Below are 21,962 nucleotides of genomic sequence, written 5' to 3' on the forward strand. Positions count from 1 at the left end.
CTGCCAGAAAGGGGCTCTGCACATTACTCAGTGAGCCCACTGACATCCTTCCTGTTTTCACTGACACGAGAAAATGTGTTCTCCCTCCCACCTCGGTAACTTCCCTGCTGTTCCTTACCTCCTCCCAGAGAGCTGGGGAATGACGTCAGGTGGGTGAGGCAGCTTCGAGGGCATGGACACCACCTGTGGAAAAGGTCAGAGGCTCCTGAAGGCTACTTTCATTATGAATGAAAACAGAAAGCAGCAGCTGCCACCACGCTGGGCTCCTGAGGCGGGGTTTATTTGTTAGAGGGCCTTTTCCTGGTGTTATTTCTTAGACACACGTGGCTGATCCGTGCAGGACGTGCAATCCTGCTCATCTCGGAGGGCTGGCATAGCTCTTTGCCCAAGCAAGCAATAGAGGAAGTCGTCCCTAGGAGTCCAGTTGCTCTGTTCATAGTTTATAAAATAGCAGAACCCCTGGGTCCCTAATTGAGACTGGGGACTAACAGGCTTACAGTGTAATTAAATAGCCACGATGGTCACAACACTGGTCTCCTAAGCTATGGATGGGAGCTGACCTCCTGTGTCCAAGAGTCCATACACTTATTTTTCTTTTGGCATCAAGGGAGAATTCCTTGTGGACTGGCCTTTTGACACCAGAGGGTTCAAATTACCCTCGCCCTCCCGGGTAACCACAGCTTTCTCCCACTACCATTTTTTCTCCCACTACTATTTGAAAGCAAGAGACCAAAAGGACAGGAAGAACTGCGGGGTTTGAAAGGTCCTCAAAGAGCTGCCACCCTACTGAGCTGCACAAATGAAGGAGCGAGCTGTGCACCTGCAGCACAGCCTGTTGGCCCAGCCTCCAGGCAAGGGGAAATCCGAAGCCCATCACGCCTCCTGCTGCCCTAATAGGTCTGCTTTAATCACATCACCTTAGGAACAGCAGGGTTTATCCTTTGTTTTGAGAGTGGTTGAGTGGGCAGGAAAATAAAACTCATTGTTTGGGATTTCCCTGGCTGGGATTTCCCCACAGCATCCTGTGTGAAATTTCTTTACAAAAAAAAAAAAAGGCACAAAATTTTTTCTCTCAAGTCTCCTTACTGACAGTAGTGCTGCTGACTGGATGTCACTATGCCAGGCTTCAAACTCCTGATGTTTATTGGACCCAGCACTGACCACTGAGGCCGAACACCCGCCCTTTTCAAAGAGGAGATACCCAGATGCCTTTTCTTGACTCCTGAGCTGGTGAGGTTGAAATCCTGAATCCTTCCAGTCTGTTCAAGGGGCACAGCTCTGGAGCTGCACCTTGCTTAGCTCATATGGCAGAGCTGGCACAGCACAGATGAGACACGAGCACAGAATGGTGGAGACTTAAAGCAACACAAAGTCAGCACAGAGGCATTTGTGTAATTCTCTCCTTGTTTTACACCAGTGTCAGATGTTCAGGCTGGTTCTGCAGGCTGAGAAAGTGAGCTACAGCTACAGAAATTAAATCCTACAATTCAGTTTATATTACTTTCATCCCTTCTTGACTATTTACCATAACTTCTCTTCACAAGAAATCCAAAAAACAATGTAAAATAGGGAGAAGGGAAGACCTCGTATTTGGGCTTTATCAAGATTGATTTGTTTCCATCAGATAATTCAGAGTGACTCAGATTGTTCCAGCAAAAGAGAAATCGAGGCCAGGCCCTTTAACACCTAAGTTTTTATCTCTAGATCACCTTCCCTCAGCTCCCAGCTTGCTCCTCAATCATCAATCACGGGAGTGAATGCAAGGGAAACAAACGGTAACTCCATCAACAAAAAAGAAAAAATAATTAATGATTTTATTTTTTTGTTCTTTTTTTTTAGTTCAGTTGGCCATCTGAGGTGCTAAAATCTCAACACCAACGAAGCAAGTGTGCATAAAAACAAACAATAAAACACAACCCAACAGAAGAAAACAGGCTGGAACAGAGTTGGTTTTGTACAGGTAGGGTATACGCTTTTCCTCTTAACACTCCATACATGCCAACCGTAAGAGCCTCGAACAATCTGAATATCAGAGTTCACTTTCATACAAAAGGGAAGATGCCAAAGCAGATCCCTTCACCTGGATTAGACTTCACACACACACGCATGCACGCACAGATACAGAGTATTTAAGTTACTGCAATGCCATCAGAACATGGCATCCTCCCCTTCACATCTGCTTTCAGTGACACCCTCATCTGCCTGCTACCCTGCCTATAGCGGTACTCTGAGCACTCCAAAAGCAGGAACTTTTGGAAAGCTTCTAATATTTTACAACAGTTGAGAGCCAGCGATCTCTTTCTCTGTGAACTATATACAGGCTGGTTTTTAGTATGCTTTAGAGTTCTCTTTCTTGCAGACGGTGATGACTGAAATTCCCATAAAGCCATATCGTGGCTTTTCAGTTTGTACACAGGAGATTTTATAATGCAACACCTTTCTCGTCCACTGGTGTCTGGTGTAAACACTTAAACTGAAAACTCATCTTAAAAGAATGTTAACCAAACAAGGTGTAGCTGTGAACATTTTAGGAACAGCTGCTCACAAAACGGAACTGCCAGCTGCTCTAGATCATGCAGTCTAGACCACTTATAATACTTCATAACGTTCAGGATTAGGATGTATAAAAATATTAAAAACCACCAGAGTGCACACAAATGTGGTGACTAGCTCTATGCAAGCACCGTGTTCTAAGAGAAGGCCTAGGCATTGCACAAAACTCAGATTCTTGACCGTGGGGGTAACCCAGGGATCCACTTGGTGTCTTTACATACAAACAAATATTTACATAAAATGCAGAGACGGAGAGAGAGAAGGACAGACTTTTAAAACTTGCGGTTTGCTCTAACATATGTTGTTCAGCAACGCAGTTTGTAACATGCCCTAGTGAGACCATGGGGTATTGGTTAACTGAAAGAAGGAGTATGTCTGAAAGTTGGAGCTGAAATGTCTCGTCACCTCCCCACACATTAGTTCTCTGAAGCTCAGGATTCTACAGCCATTTGTGACTTTTCATGAGAATATGGTTAAAAGAACAGAACAGTTAAAATAAAAATGTACTGTGAAAACAGCAGATTAGTTGTTTTGGTAGTCCTCACTCCCCCAGTCCCACTTGCCTCCTGGGTGTTTCCAGGAGGTTGGTATCCCCCTCCCTTCCCCGTAGGGGACTGAAGTGCTTGCCCCATCCTCAGTGTGCCCATTTCAAAACGAACACAGCTTGGGTTCCAAGCTCGGCTCTCTCCCTACCTCCTGCAGGGATGAAGCGGCCAGCCCCTGGTACAGACCGTGTCACCTGGGACAGACACCCTTGAGTGCCCACTCCTCGGAAGCTGAGGGCCTTTTCGCTCTCCTCACACGTGAAATGGACACACGTCATCGAATGCACATGGCCGAGTCACGTGCTGCTGCCCACCCGGGCAGCACAAAGAGCTAGAACATCCTACTTGGATTCTGATACAAATAAGGAATCTTGTGGCCACAAGAGCCTTCTTCAGCTTTAAAAATATAAAATTTGAATTAAAAATATTCAGATAGTAAAAAAAACCAGTATCTGATATGCAAGTCGTATTCTTTAAAGTGCAACTGAACAGCAAATACGAGTTGTGCCTTTTACAACCATTTTGATATAAAAAGGCCTTTTAACATTCCCTTTCATGTATTTTTAATTAATTTGCGTGTGCGATGTTAGCTCTTCGTTTTCATTCTCACTGCTGGAGGCCTTCAGCATAACCCAACGAGTTTAGGCTTAGATTATGTGGGTTTCTGGTGCAGTAAGAGATTATGCCCTCAAGTGATATCACTCTTCAGCACTGCCAAGATCTGGCCCATGTCCCCCAGCATGAAAGGGAAAAGGAGTGATCTGGTACTTCTTCTTCAGGACTTTGTTCTGTTCTGCAGCTCACATTCAATGACTTTTCGTTACGAGTTAGGTGTGGTCCATATACCCAGTGCACATAAAATGTACTGAGGTCAATTCTCTGCACAAGACAGTTCACAATAAACTTTATATCTGGCTTCCCTCTTTCTTCCCTCCTCCGCTCCAGCTTCCAGTAGCCCCTAAAATGCAGACTATGTAAAGTTCCACTGCCAGTTTGACTTGGGCAGCTGGCATCTGCACCGGCAAATGGGGGGAATTCTGTCTGTTGGACATCCTGTCGGTAAGCCAACACTCCAGGATGCTGGGATAGGAGGTATCACTTGCTAACATACACAATTATGAAGTAGCACTGCATCTGCCTGTCTGCTTGGTTTCACAAGCATCTGGATTTAATTTGTAATGCCTTAGCAGAAAACACTAGGGGGAATAAAGGAGGGACACTTCAGGTGGAAAAAACATGTCTCCACAGTTAGCAACCAGCACCACTCAAGAGTCCCTGGGGACACTCTGAACCATTCTCCCTCAGCCTGAGGTATGTTCCCAGGTCAGAGGGGAATTCAAATCATAGACCTTGCCTTACAGGACACCTCTCTGAAGGAAGGAGAGAGCCAACAGCAAGAAACCATGCTAACTTCTGTCCCAGGGCAAAAGACTAAAGGATGTTCAGCCCTGTTTGGGTGCCTTGCACCAGCAGTGTAAGTTCAAGCTGAAAGAGTCAGTGCTCTGTACGGATGTGCTCGGGAATGGGACACTTCCTCAAAGACATTGGGAAGCAGGCTTAGTACTTCTTTAACAAGAAAAGAATGTAGTCAGCATCCCAAGGCGGGAAAACCTCTTAATGCATCGCATGAAGGACAGGACACCTCCCCAGCACATGGTGCTGTTTCAGCTCTGCAGGACAAGGTAAGGACATGGTGTGCCCAGGCAATGTGTCAGACAGTGAATGGTGCTGAATTGCTCAGTGCATATCCTGCTCATTGTTACTGTGTGATCACGGTCAGCACCCTCCCGGCTGAAAAGCTTCACTAGCTGAGCCAAGAGGAGTTTCTTCCAATAGATGCAGCAAGAAATGTGCTATTTTTGTTTTCATGGAAGTCCCTCTAGCTGTATCTCAGGAGCGTGAGGGTCCCCTCTTTCAGTGAGAAAGAGACGTGGGATATTTCTACCTCACCGTTTTGGCTTTCCCGTTATAAAAATGTAAAATTTAAATAAATATAGGTTTATTAGTCCAAAAGAGGGAATCTGGGATGCAGAAGAAAAGGACGCTAAGAACACAAGTAGATTCTTAAACTCCATGAGTGTGCAGGGTTTTTTCATAGAGGAAAACTCCCAGGGCAGGATGCATCCGTGGGTACATAAAGGCTGCCCTTGCTGTGAAGCAGGGACCAATCCGCAGTAGTGTCTTTCTCTAACAGAGTTAAAACACTCCCTCCACAATCAAATAAGTGTAACAATCAAATTATTAATAAGAACACTAATAAATAGCCACAGGTAACAACGTCCAGTAATTTAGAAGTGGAAGTTGTAGGATGCAGCAGGCACACACACTCATCACTCGTCCATTTGTTTCCTAAAAGATACAAAAATGAATCTTCTTTCAAGTATTAAAAAAATAAGTTAATTGACATAAAAGGGTCAAAGTGACTGAGGGCCCAGGCAGGTCTTAAGCTTTGTTTTCAATGTGCAAAAACAAAATACAGAGGAAAAAAAAAATAAAAACACTGAAAAGTCTTAATGGTGGTTCGGTCACTTAAGGGCTTCTCCCTTTCAGGGGCCTAACAGCCAGGGAATGCCGCCTGGGAACACCCCTGCCCCAGCACGCACTTACCACTGTCCCACAGCAGTATTTTCCAGTGTCAAAACAGTCACAACGAAAACAGAACAAGGAAGCCCACCAGCCTCTGAGCTGTGGCCATGAAGACTAAGGCCAGCAGTAGCTGTCTCTCCAGTGTGTAGCAAAGCAGATGGGCATCTTCCCTCTCTCTTCTTCTCCCCTTGTTCCCCACAAGAAGATTTAGGAGGCTATGACAGGGAGAGAGTCTACTGATGCCCACTTCTCTCTAAAAATCAGGAGGCAGAAAGTTCTGTCACACGTACTAGCATTATCTTCTCTGTCTCGTATTTCTTCATATCCATGCATAATGATCAACTGCAGGTTTCTTTGGTGGGGAGGAAGACTAAAGCAAAGAAGGTGTTGCCCTGGGCTTCTGGAGCTCTCCTGGACAGCTGACTCCACTGCTACAGGCTGCTGTGGTTTTCCAGGAAGGGTTGCCACTTCCCTCCCTTTTATAAGAACTGGTGTAGTAAAAATGGGGAAGGAATGGACTGCCATAAATCCAGCTTAGTTAAGGGCACTTCTTCCCTTAACCTCCTTCCCCACACATGGATTATTCCCCTCCCTCCTACCACACACACAAAAATACGGTCCATTTGTATAGGACCTAAAGGAGACTCCACAGTCTCAACTCATTTCTTTAACTTGGCTTGCAGACACGTAAAACTTAAGCTTCTGGAACCAACACACTTATCAAAAGGCTCCTGCGTGGTTCAAACCAAATTCCTGCATGCTGTCGGACCCTTCGGAGATTTCCCCTTCAACATCTTCCTATCCGTGTAATTCTGGCAAACTCAGGGTAGGCCAACTGGACAACACAGACCAGCAGAGGTAAATGTGTTAAGCTCAGGACCAGTTCAAGCTAAAACCTTTGGAAAGCATGACTGCCTCCAGGTCCTTGTCTTCTTCTTTTTCTCGAAGCCGTTGCTCCTCAAGGAGAGCCACAAGAGAATCTCTCTGCTCCACTACTTCTAGCATCTCGTTCAGGATCCTCTTCTCCTCCGAGAGCTCCTCATCTGTCTTCAGATGATCTACAGAGACATCCAAAACTATCAGCATACAAAAGGCTAGAAATACACACACACAATCCACGAAATATTCCCTTTTGCTCTCACCTTCTACTGCCATCCTCTCCCGGAGTTCCTGCTGTAATCGACTCTGCCTGTCTTCCAGTTCTAGCTCCCGAGCACTGAAAGGGAAACATCAGAAATCCAAATTCTGGGTATGTTAAAATACTGCATACATTGCTTCACACCCACTCTCAGTTTCTGCTCACTCTCTAGATATCTGCTGTGCATTTTACCAATCTGTTTCAGAATATATCTTCAGTGTTTTAAGAGTTGTATGTGTATTTTTAAAAGATTTAATGGTACTTTCAGCATTTCAGGTTCTTTGCCTTCAGGTAGGATGTGCAACACCAAAAGTTTTACGGGTTGTGGGTGGGATTAAATCTAAAACAGAACGAAAGAACAAAAAGAACTGCAATACCTCTGTCTATCTCCTGCTACTTTCCACTCTAAAGACAAAGTTACTTATTAACTAAAGACATGTCAGGCCACTTGCAGATTACAATGCAGACAACATGTTGGGGCTTTTCTGCTACAGGCACTAAGGCCATCAGCTCCACACTGCCAGGGTGAGCTGACATACTCAGAAACTAATTTCAGTAAATGTGCATCATGGGAACAGAGAAAACTCCCAATTTCATTAACAGGAAAAAAGCTTTATCACCTGAGCCCAAATGAGAAGCACTGGGGTCCCACTGCAGGCAGAGAGGAGGCCCACATGGCAAAGGTGACCGAATTTAACACTTTTGGCTTTGCTTAAAAGCAAACTCTACCAAAACCAGGAGACACATTATTTCTGCACAGCTCAAAAACATCTGCATAAACAATGTTTGCTTTATACAAGAACAGCTTGAGAAGGACTCACATATCTGTACTTCTGCATGTGCACAAATAATTGGACCTTCTATTCCTTACTGCTATTACTCCTTCTTCTACCTCTCTTCTGAAATGTACTTGGACTCATATCTCAGCCACAAATCAGCCTAAGAGGCTGCTGACTTCCTGGCCCTATAAGGAACACAGTACTGACAGATCTTCCAATACTATTTATGACACAATCCCCATTTTTAACACATTGACTCACAATATCATCAGTTCGGACTCGTAGCGAACCAAGGCATTCTTCTCCTGCACCAGCTTGAACCACTCCTGCATCAGCTTGGGGTCATCCTTCTTACCCATGCCTGCCAAAAAAGAAACCTGTTAAGTTTTCAGGTGATGCCCTGCAATCCTGACAAGCCCAAACCGCAAAAAACAACGATGGGGCAAAATGTGCAAAGAAAGCCGAGCAAGATGCTGCCAGAGCACTCCCAAGCCGGGTCCATTCAGTTTGCCTAGAGTACACAGTAGAGTGGAAGTCACCTCCAAAAGGATTCTCTTCTCTTTGGAGCCTAATTTTTTTTTTCCTTCCTGATTTTCTTGCGATTGCTTGTTTCTCCTCACTCTTACTGCAGAAACCCCTAAGCATTTAATTTTTCCTTTCATCAGAAGAGTTTCATAGACCCTCAGGCCAGCTACTTAAATGTATGCTCATCAGAAAAGGATTCAACTGCCGCTCCATGTGTTTGACCTTTATTTTCTTCAGTTGCATGTCCTCAATCTTTTCTTTTACTAGCCAAAAGTAACACCTTTTCCTTTTTCTTTTTTTTAAATGGCTAAATAAATCTTTTCTGACTGCTCCTCCTAGCCACATGTATCTATTCATCTTGAAGATCCCCACTGCACAGTGAACACAGAAACTAATTCTACTGTATTGCACACCAGCACTGGAAAGAAAAAGAACCCCCAGACACATTTCCTAACATCAAAGCAGAATAAAGATACCTTGGGCCTTGGCCACCTAGTACAGAATTCTTAGCTGGAATTTCTTTTATTTTAAACCCAACTGCTAAACTTACTCAATAATCCATTGATGAATCTTGTATCTGTCAGGAGTCATGTGGAATAAATGCAGAACGCTGTTCCCAAAGCCTTCTGTTGATATTTATCAAACACAAGAGCTTACAAGCTCTTGGTCTGGGCCACTTATTCCACGTTGAACTGCCTGCAGATGAATTCTGTGACTCAGATCAGACCCCATCAAGGACAGTAACAATGCTCCTGCCTGGGTAGAAGTGGATGCAGAAGACCTCAAATCAAGTTCAACAGCACTTTCAGTTTCCTGCATGCTATCAGCTTGCATTGTATGTAACCAAGGCATCCCAAAATAACTAACATCCCTGCCTGTATTTGTTATTATGGATACATACTCTCTACATCAAGAACAAAAGCTCTCCAACAGTCCATTCGATGCTAAAATAGTCAAGCAGCAATCTTACTATGCAAACTATGAGACACTTCACCGACACGGCATTAATGGCTGGTTAATTCAGACCCACGCCCTGCCTCATCCTCAGCATGTCACAAAAGTGCTGCCCTGGAGCTACACAAGGCAACTCCTAGTAAACTTTGGCTTAGGCTGAGAATACCTGCCTTTCACTTGTCATAGCAGCCCCTTGGGCGATACCAGACCCGGTTGCACCACCTTAAGACTTTATACGAGTGTGTTGGCTCAGTTCCAAGCATTCCTTTCTGAGCATCTCTGCACAATATGCCCACGTGGCGACAGGAGAGGGAGACTGTACATGCAGATGTCCAGTGCTGTGGCGCCATGAAAACACTGGGAAGTCTCCCCCTTCCTTTCTGATGCCAGGATGTATAGAAAACAAATGCCTCTAAGAAAAAGCCGAAAACACAACGCTACTGACCTATGAAATACGTAAGTATTTTTAAACAGCCAATGAGCAGAGGAATAATGGAAGGATTGGAAAGGGAGCACTGACAACTGATGTGAAGGGAGCACCATGGAAAGCAGATAAGTGGTTAGCAAAATTACACCATGAACACACATAAACAACCCCTTCCCCATGCCTTGGCAATGGAAACTCTACAGTAAACTCCATTTGGGACAGTTAAAGAATGCACTCAGCAAGGCAGATGAGGGAAAACTGGTCTAACTTAAGGTCTGTTGGTTTTTAAAGTTCAAGGATGTTTTTGCAAACCAGTCCTTATAAAGACACAGTATTCCTTTAATCCCTACACGGTAATTAAAGGGCCATATTTAAGGAAACAGATTTTCTTCCCTTACCCCACCTTCCAAACATCTTTCAGGAGGAATAGAGAAATTGAAGCCAGCAAATGAAAACAGAAACTTTCGAGTGTGACATTACTGGCCCCATGGCTGCTGCCCAGGGCCCCTCCCAGTCGCTACACCTTCTCTAGCACAGCTGGGACTCGCAAAAGGGATACTGTACCTTTAGTAACTTGCCACAGGCTCAGAGAAGCTGGTTATCGGGTTGCTACAGAGGTTGGTTTTGAGGATACAGCAAGAAAAGGGCTGGGGATGGGGCTGGGGGGCCTTGTGGTCACTATCTGACTAGTGCTGCTATGACAACCCAGCTGTGGTCAAGGAGGACAGGGAGCGTGAGGTTACGTTACCTTCATGGGCACAGCAAGGGCAGAAGGAGAGAGGTCTACGACGTGGTGTCCCGGCATTGGGCTCAACTTCAATAGGACCAAACGAGGAAGAGGAAGAGGCAGGAGAGGAAGAGGAAGTTGGAAGTGGAACGGAAGAGGAGGAAAGGGGTGAAATAAAAGACAAGCAAAGGACAAAAAGCATAAGAGTGAGAAAGAAAGGAAACACAAGAAGAAAAGAAAAGAAAAAAATACAAGAAATGGAGAAGCAGAAACAAGGGATACAGTCTACAGATGAATAATGTCCCTAATAAGCACAGATAACACATGAGAGGTAGACTGAGGTACTGGTGAACTCTTACTGAGCTGTACAAATACCAGGCAGGAGGTTACTGTTGGTGCATTTTTCCTAATGTACATTTTTCAATTGCATGGTCTTTAACCAAAAAGTTTGTGACCCAGATCTCAGGACTAGCAGAGATGAATATTCAACTCCTGCTGATAACATCAAATTTCAAGCAGGGTTACAGTAAGTCTCGCCTGCATATGTAAGACACCAGCTGTAAGCAGCCACCCTACCTTAAAGCCTTATCAGGACCATGCTCTTATCACCGTGGCAGCATCCACTGATGGTAAAAGTGTCCTCTATAATGGAATATAATGTCTTCAGACAGGGAACATCACAGGGAGAATCCGATTACCGTGGAACCAGCCTGCCAGGATCTGCTGTGTCAAGTATGGTGAGTACACATGTACTCCACTGGGTTGTTGTGCTTAGAGAGGAAAAGGCTTTTACATGGATAAAAACATGATTTGCATCAGGATCTGCAAGGGCAGTGACCAACTGAGGGCTTTGCAGAGTTAAAACAGTAAATTTAAAGCTCTCCCTTGACGTTCTCATTTCACACAGCATTTTAAAGCTTACAAGTCCTGTTAGTATCGGTGACTTACTGAATCTTTGTCATCTTTTCTGTCAGACATCGAAGGACAAACACTTCTCATCTCTCAAAAGGTTCAGCTGCTTTAACACCAAGAATTTGCTTTTCAGCTGTACTTAACGTTACAGAGATAAACAGTAGGAAATAACCAACATCACTAATAGTTACAGGAGGACATGCACCAGGGAGGTGATGAGCCTGAAACACCAGAGGAGCAGAATGGAACACTTACTGCTCTCAGGGCACAACCGCATTTATAAAGAGGAGGCATTTCTGTGTTGGGAAAAGGCATAAACTCCACAACAATAATATGGTAAGAATAACGCTTTTTTGTTTGGAAAAGTCAGCAGGGTTTGATGTATGTGGTTCAGAGAAAGCTTTATAGAACTAGAATACTCATGGACTGGGAAGGCTTTAGAAGGGACCATCACAGAACTAGACCAGCACATGGAGGACACACTGGAGCAAGAGGGAGAGCACACCGGCTTCAAAGCCTGTGACTGAGCTGCGTGGCTTTCTCAGACAGGAAGAAACCTCTGTACTGGGAGCAGGAAGGGATGACATTAGGAGAGGTGCCACAGTTGGCCATAGGACAGTTACAAATAAAGCATCGTACCAACGTTAGGTGACAGTACTAGAACCTTAGTCATAGTTGTTCTGAACTTTCGAACTTCCTCATTTGAAATGAAAAAAATACTAAGGGTTTTTTTTTTTTTCCTACAATTGCCATTTCACCGATCGGGTTATAAAAGCAATAACAAACAAGAAAAACTCCAAACCACAAAGGTACTGTGAAGAATAAGCTTCCACACAAAGCAGAGCATTTAGTGCACGATACTTACTAATAATTTTTTATTTCACATCCTATCTTATTCAACACTAATTCTTCCATATAAGCTTTAATACTCTAACTTGCTCTAACTACTGTTTGGGGGCGGGGGTAGGACATTGGTATTTAACTGTATGGAAATATCCACTTCAATTTTTCAAGGTTTGAGATTTCATTCAGAATTGGGGGGTGATAAATGTCAAACCACGGACATACAGACTTGGTGAGGAACTCCCAATCTTTCATATTTGATCTGAAAAAAGAAATACCCAGTATGTGAAAATGTCCTTCATCTCACTGTGAAATGGCCACAAAACTACCAGTATTAGTCATCAGTGCACAAATGATCTGATACTAGGAAGGGATACCATCTTTGATCTCCAGTAAAAAGACACAGGAGTTACACAGCAGCTGACTAATATGGAGCTCACACCCCAACTATATTTTCTACCTTTGCTCTTAGTTATACTCTCACTCTTGTCTAAGGAAAATTTGTCCTTGGATCAAGTTGCAAAGTCCATGGTATCTACAATAGTCCTGCTACTAGAAATGTTGACATTGTTTTTCAGTAAGATAACAAACATAACCTGTACAATTAAGAGCCTTTCCATCTACTTCAGATTTAAATTACAGTTGCATCAGTGAATCTATGATCATTACAATTGCTTTGAGAAAAAATTCTGTCCAAAGCAGGATGATTAGCAAGGCTTTAAGGAGTTTCCTTACGTACTGGAGGTCCTTAACAGCAAAAAAAGAGGAAAGTACAACCTGAAAACTTAACTCCCAATGGTTCTCTAAAGCTGTGAAAATTATTATGTCCTAAAAAGTGCCATAATCTGAAGCTGCAAGCATTATAAAACATATCATGCAGCAGAATTTTAAATATATTTTTAGAAACAACTCTTAAGGTGATAGTCATGAAAACTGCCTCTCCATTCTTGCTAATAAAGAGTATCAACACATGGTATGTGCTCTGAGCAGACTGAAATAGAAACTTTTAAATTATAAGAGAATAACTATTTCAGGCTATTATACAGCCTGAAATGGAGAAAGCTTTTTCACTGACAACAACCAGTCTTTGTCACATTTCCCTTTCCCTTCAGATAAACACTTTCAAGAAAAGGCCTCTTAACTGTTTCAGAAACAAAGAACTTGGGGGGAAAAAAAAAATCAATTGATAAATGGAAAAAGTGTTCCCTGGGCCAGCTGATAATTTTAGACAGTGAATGTATCATCAGATCATTCACATTCCTGTCAAGGTTAATTTAAGAAAATACAGCTTCACAGCATTAGTTCTCACTGTGTGTAAGTATGCTCAAGGACAATCCTGGGAAAAGGCCGAACTCCTTGTCTAGTACTATCAAGAAGGAGAACTATGCAATGCCCTGTTTTGCAATATGGTGTTAAAAACTGTCTCATCTACCTTGCCCTTATCACACGTCTGATTACATTATGGAAACCTTTACATGGCTTCTTATTTCTCCCAAAGCCATTACGAATCCTGCAGTAAATAGTATTATTATTGTGTTGTTTAGAGAAGAGAAATCACCACCTCATGGTCCCATTAAATTAAAAACAGTATCATCACTGCAAGACAAACTTTTGGGACATGAAGTCGGGGCCAGATAGGAAAACCCCTTTTGTCATGCAAATTAAAAAACCCCCAACAAACCCAACCCCCCTTCTGTTTAAGTCTCCTTCCCCACCAAAAATATCCAGGTCTGGCAACACAGGTCTTCACCCACAGCATGGTAAGAGTGCTGTTGGCAGCAGCAACAGCTGCTGAAGGAGTTCTTTCAGAAAGAGCTGAAGGGCAAGAGGGGAACCATTTCTGTGACCATTTCATTCTTTGGTTCCCCCTGTGCTGTCAGCAGGAGTCTAAGGTGTGGCTGTCGCTTCCAGACAGAAAATCACCATTTTTTTCACCAGAGAGGCAAATCTGTCAACAGATGTGTTAATCACAGGTTGCTCCTTTCCAATGCCACAGGCCAACTTTCCTAACTGTGTGTAAAGCCTTGGAAGCAGAGCTCAGCAGCCCAAGCTGCTGCCAAGCAGAGGCACAAAACGGAGGCAGAAGCTGCAGCTCGTTAAGGAGAGGACTGTACCCCAGCTCCTGAGCACACTGGCTTGCAGATCAGACACATCCCATCAATAAAGTGATTGGAATTATCTTGCCTCTGTGAAAAGAAGCCTTTCCCAGATCTTTCTGGGAAGTCTTGTGTGCAGCCAGAACAAGAATGATCCTCTTTTTCATAGTACTCTTGAAAGGCTGCAGACTTTGCTACAATGGTGGAAACCAACACCTAGGCCAAGAGCAAACACTGTAGCTCCAAAGCCTCTTCAAAACAAGAGCCAGAAATTATATAACCACTATGAAAATGTACCTTCCTTTTCACTGTACACTGTTCTTTGTTACACAAGCTACACTGGACTGTTGTCTTCTTTTCTAATTTTCAATTACCTGTGGTTTAAAGAGCAATACTTCAGACTAGTTTTGTCCTTTTCTGCTGTAGCTATGTAACACTTCTTCACAATCAGTGGTCAAATGACCAATCAGGATGAACAAAGCACAGCAGAAAGTTTGGGGTGGCAGACCCCATTATGCCCAAGCTACAGCTCACAGAATCCCCTTCTTGTGTCTTGTGGTAGGAGAGCTGTGATGATTTCTGAGAAGTGGTGAGCCACTGGAAGCCAAAATTACTTGAACAGATATACCACAGACCACATGGGATCACATCCTTTGCAAGCTTTGCATCCAAAGACTTTGCATTCTATATTGCTGACTAATCAGGGCGGTTTGGAAAGCAGCAACACCGGACAGGAAATCCAGCTCTGAGGCTAATCTCAGTTCCACTTGACCTCACAATCTAAGAACACAACACTTTCTTATTCTATTAACAATTTCCAACCCTCATTTATCAGGCATACTGAGAGCTCTAATTTTAAATCAGTGTTTAAAATATGGATCAGTCCAAAAGAGGTCAGTAAGCCAAACTGCACTGATCACACAAAATAACCTCTTTCCCACCCTTAAAAAAATCAGGTATGATCAGAAACCCAAGTACTGAAAAACAAAGCACTCCATCCCTTACTATTTGGTGAAGTTGTTCAACAGCAGTGTTGTAAAAGAGCAAGGATACAGAAAGTCATCTCTTGGAAAACAGCATCCACACCACTGCGGGTTGAAGGCAAGGATTCTGACAAACATCCCATAAGCACACCACCTAGTGTGTCTGACTAACAGTTTACTAAATCTGTCAAACCCAATATCCTCTAAAGCACAATCACTGGAAGAAACCCAGAGAAAACTCACAGACCACCGAACTGTCATGCAAACTGAACCACTTTTATTTATCCAGCAGAAGGGGGCAGGGGGGAAGGCAGGAAAGGGAAGGGAAAGAAAACTGGGGAAAGCAATAGTTGGAGCAGAACACATACACCCATGACTGCACAGAAGTCTTCTGCTTCTACTAGACCTTGAGGCACTTCAAAACATGGTCAGAATTAGCACAGTCCTGCACTGACCCTGTCTCCCAAGGCTGTTAGTTTTTGTGTGCAGAAAGAAGCAGGTAAATGGGAATTGCCCTACAAGTAGGGGTACTTAACAAGTTCTGCTTATCAAGTGCTCTTTCCTGCTCAAAATTTACAGGAAAGAAAACATGTTACTGATTCACTTCAGTGTCAAAAACAGCTGCAGACTGCAAAAGCAATGTTTAGCTTACACCTCCACTCCCCTTCCAGGAGAGCTGTGTTTGTCAATCACAAGAAATAGGACTGTTCCCACTCGAATATATCAGACTCCAACCCTGCAGTTAGACCTGAAGGACTTAAAAGGATGTAGTCAGTTTAAATATTTTAAATAAGTTAATAAAAAGTGAAGCTATTGTCGTGTGTGCTTTAAACAAAGTACAAAGATTTTAAAAAAAAAAAAAATTTGCTTTCTCCCTCATGTTTACCTGATGTTCATAAGGCTCTTGTGAATAAGGGAGAATGTATTTCTGAAATCAACACTATCAAACATACCAGCTCTCTTCCCTACATCCTTCTTGTCTCTCTTGGCATACCCCAGCCAGGAACAAAGCAAGATGAGAGTGTGTGGCTGTTTCCTCAATGATTCCCTGCTGGGTGCAAGGAAAAGGAAGCTGCTCCTTTGGACTCAGAGGGAAGAACAGAGGTACTTTCCATAGGCAGACAAAGAGCAAACTGGGACAAGGAGCCAGTGGGTTAGGAGGAACTGAGGCTGGGACTAAGGAAGCAAGGTGACTAAGAATCCAAACTACTAATGAAGAACAGAAGAAGAGAGAGGGGAAAAGGGGTAAAGAGTTAAGGGAGAAGGCAGATTTGAGAAGATACGACCTAAAATTTTCCAGACAAATAATGCTGGGCAGAAGAGGGAGCAGAGTCCAAACATTTTGGAAGAAGGCCAAAGGCAGGGATTTAGGTTGTGGAGACTGTGTCAGTGGGAAGACCAGAGGAGAAGTAGCTAGTGGGGAGGAACAGGAGGTCTGAAAGGTAGAATGCTAGGATTTCTTTGTCAAGAAGGTGGGATTAAAATTAAATGCCTGAGAAAGAGAAACTGGGACTGAGAATTAAAATGGAAGTGGGGAAAGGAGCTCTGGATAAAAAAAGACAGGATTAGGACAAGGACTGTCTAGAAATAGGGTGTAAAGGGACAAAGAGTGTATATCCACCAGACCACTGCATCCTTCCACTATCTGGCTCAGAATCCATGTTTTCAAGCCTCACCATTCCACAGCTGCCAACAAACATCTGTGAAATCCACTGAAATCCACTGTGTCCCATTTCTTCTCCATAAGGATCTACACAGAGAATGACAACCTAGTGTTGCTACCAGTTATTCCATAAGGGCATGAGACAAGAGTTCTCTATGGTAGACCTAAAAGCTACAAGTCTCTTGATATATCAATATAATACAAAGTCTTAATTTCAGTTGACTTTGCAACCTTTGTAGTGTTCTTTTAACATAACCACACACACAATATACACACGGGAATAATTACTCAGAATTGAAATGTGACCATCTGTAGCATGAAATGAAACATCTGCATCACAGCAACGGTACACAACATTTTAGAACAGGAAGAGAGGATTATGGCAACTGAGCAGAGCAAAGGGGGTAGTTAAGATAGCAATCTGTAATCCTGCAAACTGGAACTTGACCAGGATGTCAGCAGTTACCACTCCCTTGCAGAAGTTTGTTGCGCAATCTGTAACGACTACATGAAAACGCAACTCTCATCAGCGTAAAGAAAATCCAGAATAAACTAATGCCATGATCATTAAAGAATTACTACCACTTTACAGATAACTTTTCAAAGTACTTTGCAATTTTTCTTATCGTTCTACTGACAGTGTGACTCCAGAGTCATGCCTAAGCCTCAGAGACACAGGTTGCCAGTAGAATAGTTAACCGTGCAGCCATCCCAGCTGCCCACGCAGCCACATGGTGCTCCAGAGGCAGCATCCTGCACAGGCATGTTAATTCTGAAGCTGAGCTCTAAATCTGCCACTAAATAGTGACAAGCATCACCAGAGCAATGTGTGCCTTCTGGCAAAAGTGTTCTAGCAGCCCCAAAAGCAAATATAAAGCAAACTATAGAGGCGATAAAATAATACTATAAAGCCACATACTCCAGGCTATTCGGGCTCGCTGCATTTAAAGGGATACTGCCCAATAAAGTTTTTTTAAAATTTGTCTTGAAAAAGTATTTTTGAGATGAGCAGAAATTTGATGTAGTTTTAAGATGTATCAACTATTTTAAAAAACCCCCCCCATGAATGTTGTCTGACTGTCAGAAGCCCAAGTGACTGAGTCATCACACAACTCAAACCAGTCTGTTAAAAAGTGACCACTCTGAGGTGACTCAGAGAAATGGAAAAGGCAAACACGCAAAAAAGATTAACATTTCCAATTAAGAATTTCTGCAACACAACAATTCTTTTAAGTGACAGTGTCCCTTTAAGCAAAGATTATTTTACTTGTCTTAAAGCCACTATTAGTGATTTTGATGGGATCGCTGTCTCTAAAGAGGCATTAGGAGGAGAGGCAGGAGGCAGGAGAGGTGTAGTGGAGATAGCATTAAACAGGGATAAGGGTCTGTTAAGTGTAATTCAGCATCACCCTTTTACAGCTCCTACTCTATGCACATATGAGTATGGGCCAGCCCTGATGGATAAAACCAGCAAGAGGGTTTCAAAGTCTCTCTGCAGGAGATACCCCAGGAAAGAATGCCAGAGGGGCTGAACAGTGAATGAAGCACGGGGCTAGCAAAGGACTATCACATCAAAATTAGCACAGGGGAGCTGGGCAACCAATTAGGTCTACTAAGGAGAAAAGTCTCCCACTTTGAAATTTGAACTTGGGTGGATATTCTTAACTGGGATGTTTTTCAGTAAAAGTCTATTGTGCCAGGACAATTTGGAGTCATTCCCAACAGACAGGTACAGGTAGATACTACACGGGACAGCCTCCCTGGAGGAGGAGGAAAAAAGACAGCTAAAAGCCTGGGCAAGATTATGTTTGAAGGATCAAATGCAGAACACAATGAGCCAGGGGAAGACTTCCAGTGATGTGTCTTGGATCAGGCCTAGAGCATGTGGATCTCTCACTCTGCAGAGCTGGTCTGTAATGCACTCCCTCAAAAAACCCCACAGTTTAGATCAAGCAACTTTATACCCTGAAAGGCAAATGAGACCCTCAGATAACATGGCAACTGAGCAGACTTTGCTTTCTCATGGATCTGCTGACAGACAGATGTGTTCACTTCGTAAGAAAAGATTTAGGGTGATTAAACTAGCAAGGGAAATTTTAATTTTCAAGATGGGCAAATGCTAAACAAATGCTGTTTGCAACCCAACAGTTATCAACCTACTAAGGGATTCAGGAAGTAACATTCATTAAAGAAATGCAGAACTATGGCACAGAGTGATGATTCTTAAGTGAAAAAAAGAGCTAAACACTGTAACATGTTTTTAGCACTAAATGGAATATTAAAACAATGACATAGCAAGAAGCTTATTAGCTGTGTAATGATGCAAACTGGACTGACTGGAAACTAACAGCAGATTCCAGCAAAAATGACTGGAATTCTTAATAGTAGATTCTTTCCTAACCTTACATTAAGACAAAACAAAAAAGAAGACATATCCGTCATCTACAAGTGTTTTCAAAGTCCCTTGAGGGAGCATTTTGGTTTTGTTAGATTGACAACACTCTGGCTTTTTTCAGAAGAAACAAACAAGCCTCAAAAGGGCAAGAGGGAGGAGGCAATGGCATGACTAATCCCTGACACTGCTGTTTGCTCTTGGGAGCAGGTCAGTTCCGCAGTCCCCTTCACGTGAAAATATTTTCCTAAAGAGAATTTCAACGGTAGAGTTGGACTTTGCAAAGTAGAAGCAAAAAACCAGAATGACCTTCCACTGCTAGCAGGGAAGGTGGGTAGAGTGAAAACAGTAAGCAAATTTTGAAATAACCAGCACTGTGGAAAATAGAAGAGGGAGCCTTACACATGGTTTGTGGAACATGCCAGGATCTCCTCTTCCTGAGCTGGAAAAGGGGTTCTGCTATAATCAGTCATGTGCAAGGGCTATTTCTTCTTGTTTGTGAGCCAAGGATGGGAGAAGTAGGTGAAGGGAAGGGTGGGGAGGAGTGTCAGCAGGGTTAGTGTCAGCAGGAGGTTCAGCCATACATACCACCCAGATGCAAGTCGATGAGGTCACTGTAATAAGACTCTCCCCAATAGTCTACAACAAGGAATTGGTGAAGACAGAGTTATTGAATCAGATACCCACCCTAGCCCCACACAATCAAAGCAATACATGAGAAAAAAGACATAGAAACAAAAAAAAGGCAAACAAGAGACAGGCAGCTATAGACGTGGGCACATATATATATATATATATGTATAAAAACTATAGGTCTCTCTTTCTCTGTATATATACATATATGTACACACACACACAAATATACCACAAACATATATATTGGGAAGATGAGGAGAAAATTTCCAGCAGGCAGGCAAGGACTTCCAAGGGGGAAAACCAAGAAGTCTACACAGAGACACTTCACCTATTTCCGTCTGCACCAGTACCTGTCACTGAGGTCTCTCCTGTTCTCGCTGAGAAAAGCAGAGTTAATCTTGTTGGTTTCATGCTGAGCAATATGTCAGAAGGAGATAGTGTAAATTCTCGGGTCAGCAGCAGGAAAGGTGTAAGGATTGATTTCTTGGAGGCGAGTGAGTGAGGATGTGTGTACAGGACACGGGTGGAAGGCACTGACTGAGCGCCGACACAAACGGCAAACGCGCCGGTGCAGGAAGATGGGATTGTGTGTTCCTGCTGATGCAGTCCCTGTGCCAAGGGAAGAACTGCACAGCAGTGTGGAGGACAGAGATGTGTATTTCCACAGCTCCTAGAGACAGGTGCATGAGTCCAGGGCTGTGGAACATTTTGTTGGGAAAAGACAGATGGGAGTACTGAGAGCAATATTTCTCACTGCATACGATTCGCTTGATGTAAAGAGGTGGCTCTTAAATTTTTCAGTATTGATCTGACAGTAGGAGACATTTTCCAAGCTCTTAAAAATGACTATCAAGGTTTATGCTAAAAGGAGAAAAAGAAAGGTTCCAGAAATTTCTGATTTGACATATTTTTAAGTTAATAATTGAAAAAAATAAAAATCCACACAGGAATTCAAAGTCATTAGCATGTCCAAACAGGCGAATGCACTATCATACGAAGTACTTTTGTGTTAGTAACATTACCTTACATTAATTAACTCAAGGTGTCTCTTGAGACACCACAGAAAACTGGGAAAATTCTTCACTGAGATCCTGCTTTACCTTTGCAGTGAAATATCATGATGGAGGAGGAAGGGGGGGTGGGGTAGAAAAAAAAGGGATGACAAAAGCTTAGACCACCTGAATATGACAAACTTGCCACCTGAAATAGAGCTTACATTGTCACTCAAAATAGAGCTTACATTCCAAATCATTCATTCTTGCTATGAATGCAACTATCAAAGGCTGAGATTTTCAAAGATAATCACAGAGAACACATTAAGGCAATTAAATAATCATAGGGTGTGAGATCATTTCCAGAATCAGAAACTAAATGCTCAATTGAGCATTCAGCTTTTAAAAGAATAGAAGACCAACTGTGCCTTGCCTGAGGCTAGGCTAATTTAAAACAGGAAAAGACAATGAGGTAGCCAGAAGGTGCAATTATTTTGTCAAAAATTAAAGTTGATGGTGACCTCCAAAAAGGTTTTTGAGTGTGATTAGTTGAGGAGGAAGTATCATCCTATAAATATTCCAACTTGACAACTATTAGAAAATGGGTGAAATTCCTGGAAAGAATACTGAGCTGTCAGTACCTATTCCCTAAACTAACTGTAACCTCTCAGGAGGACAGCAGGGCACAGCCAAGAAGAATTTATTGACAGTCTGCTCAGCATAAGTCACTTGACAATAACATATTAAGGATGATGGAAAATTGATGGAAAATAGAAGCAAAATTATTCCAAGTAAAGACATTTTTACTTAAGAGTTTGTTTTCTTCCCAGTCCGACTGAAAAATACTTTTTTATAAAAATGGAAAGTGGTCCAGATCTGAGGAAAGTTAATAGAAGACCTCTACAGGAGAAAAATTTGAAATTCTTTGCAGACAGGAAAGATGACTAAAAGTCAACATACTAAAAGATGATAAGAGAATGAGTTCAGATGGTCTTCTCTATCTTCTTCTACAATAGAAAAATAAAAGAATCATTACAAGTTACAGAATTCTGTTCCTTCTGTCAGAATTTTAAAGTAGTGGGAAACCACCGCTATCTAAAACTCCATATTTAAATGCTTGTCAGTGAGTGACTTGTTCTTTCCCTACAGAGCCCAGTATGTTCTCCTAGAACCAGTTAATACTGGTTGCTGCCTATGGAAGAGCCATTACT

General features: G+C 42.8%; 1 protein-coding gene across 6 annotated transcripts in view; it reads right to left on the reverse strand.

Annotated features, from left to right (window-relative positions):
• Positions 1–1,800: 1,800 nt before the first annotated feature.
• Positions 1,801–21,962, reverse strand: part of MICAL3 (microtubule associated monooxygenase, calponin and LIM domain containing 3) — a 168,015-nt gene continuing 147,853 nt past the window's right edge. For 3 of the 6 annotated variants that reach the window (XM_017804703.1, XM_017804702.1, XM_017804705.1), the window contains 4 exons: positions 10,256–10,321; positions 7,863–7,962; positions 6,827–6,900; positions 1,801–6,742 (listed from right to left, as the gene is read on the reverse strand). In XM_017804703.1, the coding sequence (XP_017660192.1) occupies positions 6,558–6,742; positions 6,827–6,900; positions 7,863–7,962; positions 10,256–10,321 (425 nt within the window). In that variant the 3' untranslated portion in view covers positions 1,801–6,557. Of the gene's footprint in view, positions 6,743–6,826; positions 6,901–7,862; positions 7,963–10,255; positions 10,322–19,711; positions 19,763–21,962 lie in introns of all 6 variants that reach the window. The other 3 variants (XM_017804706.1, XM_017804708.1, XM_017804707.1) reach the window with 3 other exon arrangements.

The sequence above is a fragment of the Lepidothrix coronata genome, unplaced genomic scaffold (genome assembly GCF_001604755.1).
Source record: "Lepidothrix coronata isolate B3197 unplaced genomic scaffold, Lepidothrix_coronata-1.0 Scaffold10, whole genome shotgun sequence".
NCBI lineage: Eukaryota > Metazoa > Chordata > Aves > Passeriformes > Pipridae > Lepidothrix > Lepidothrix coronata.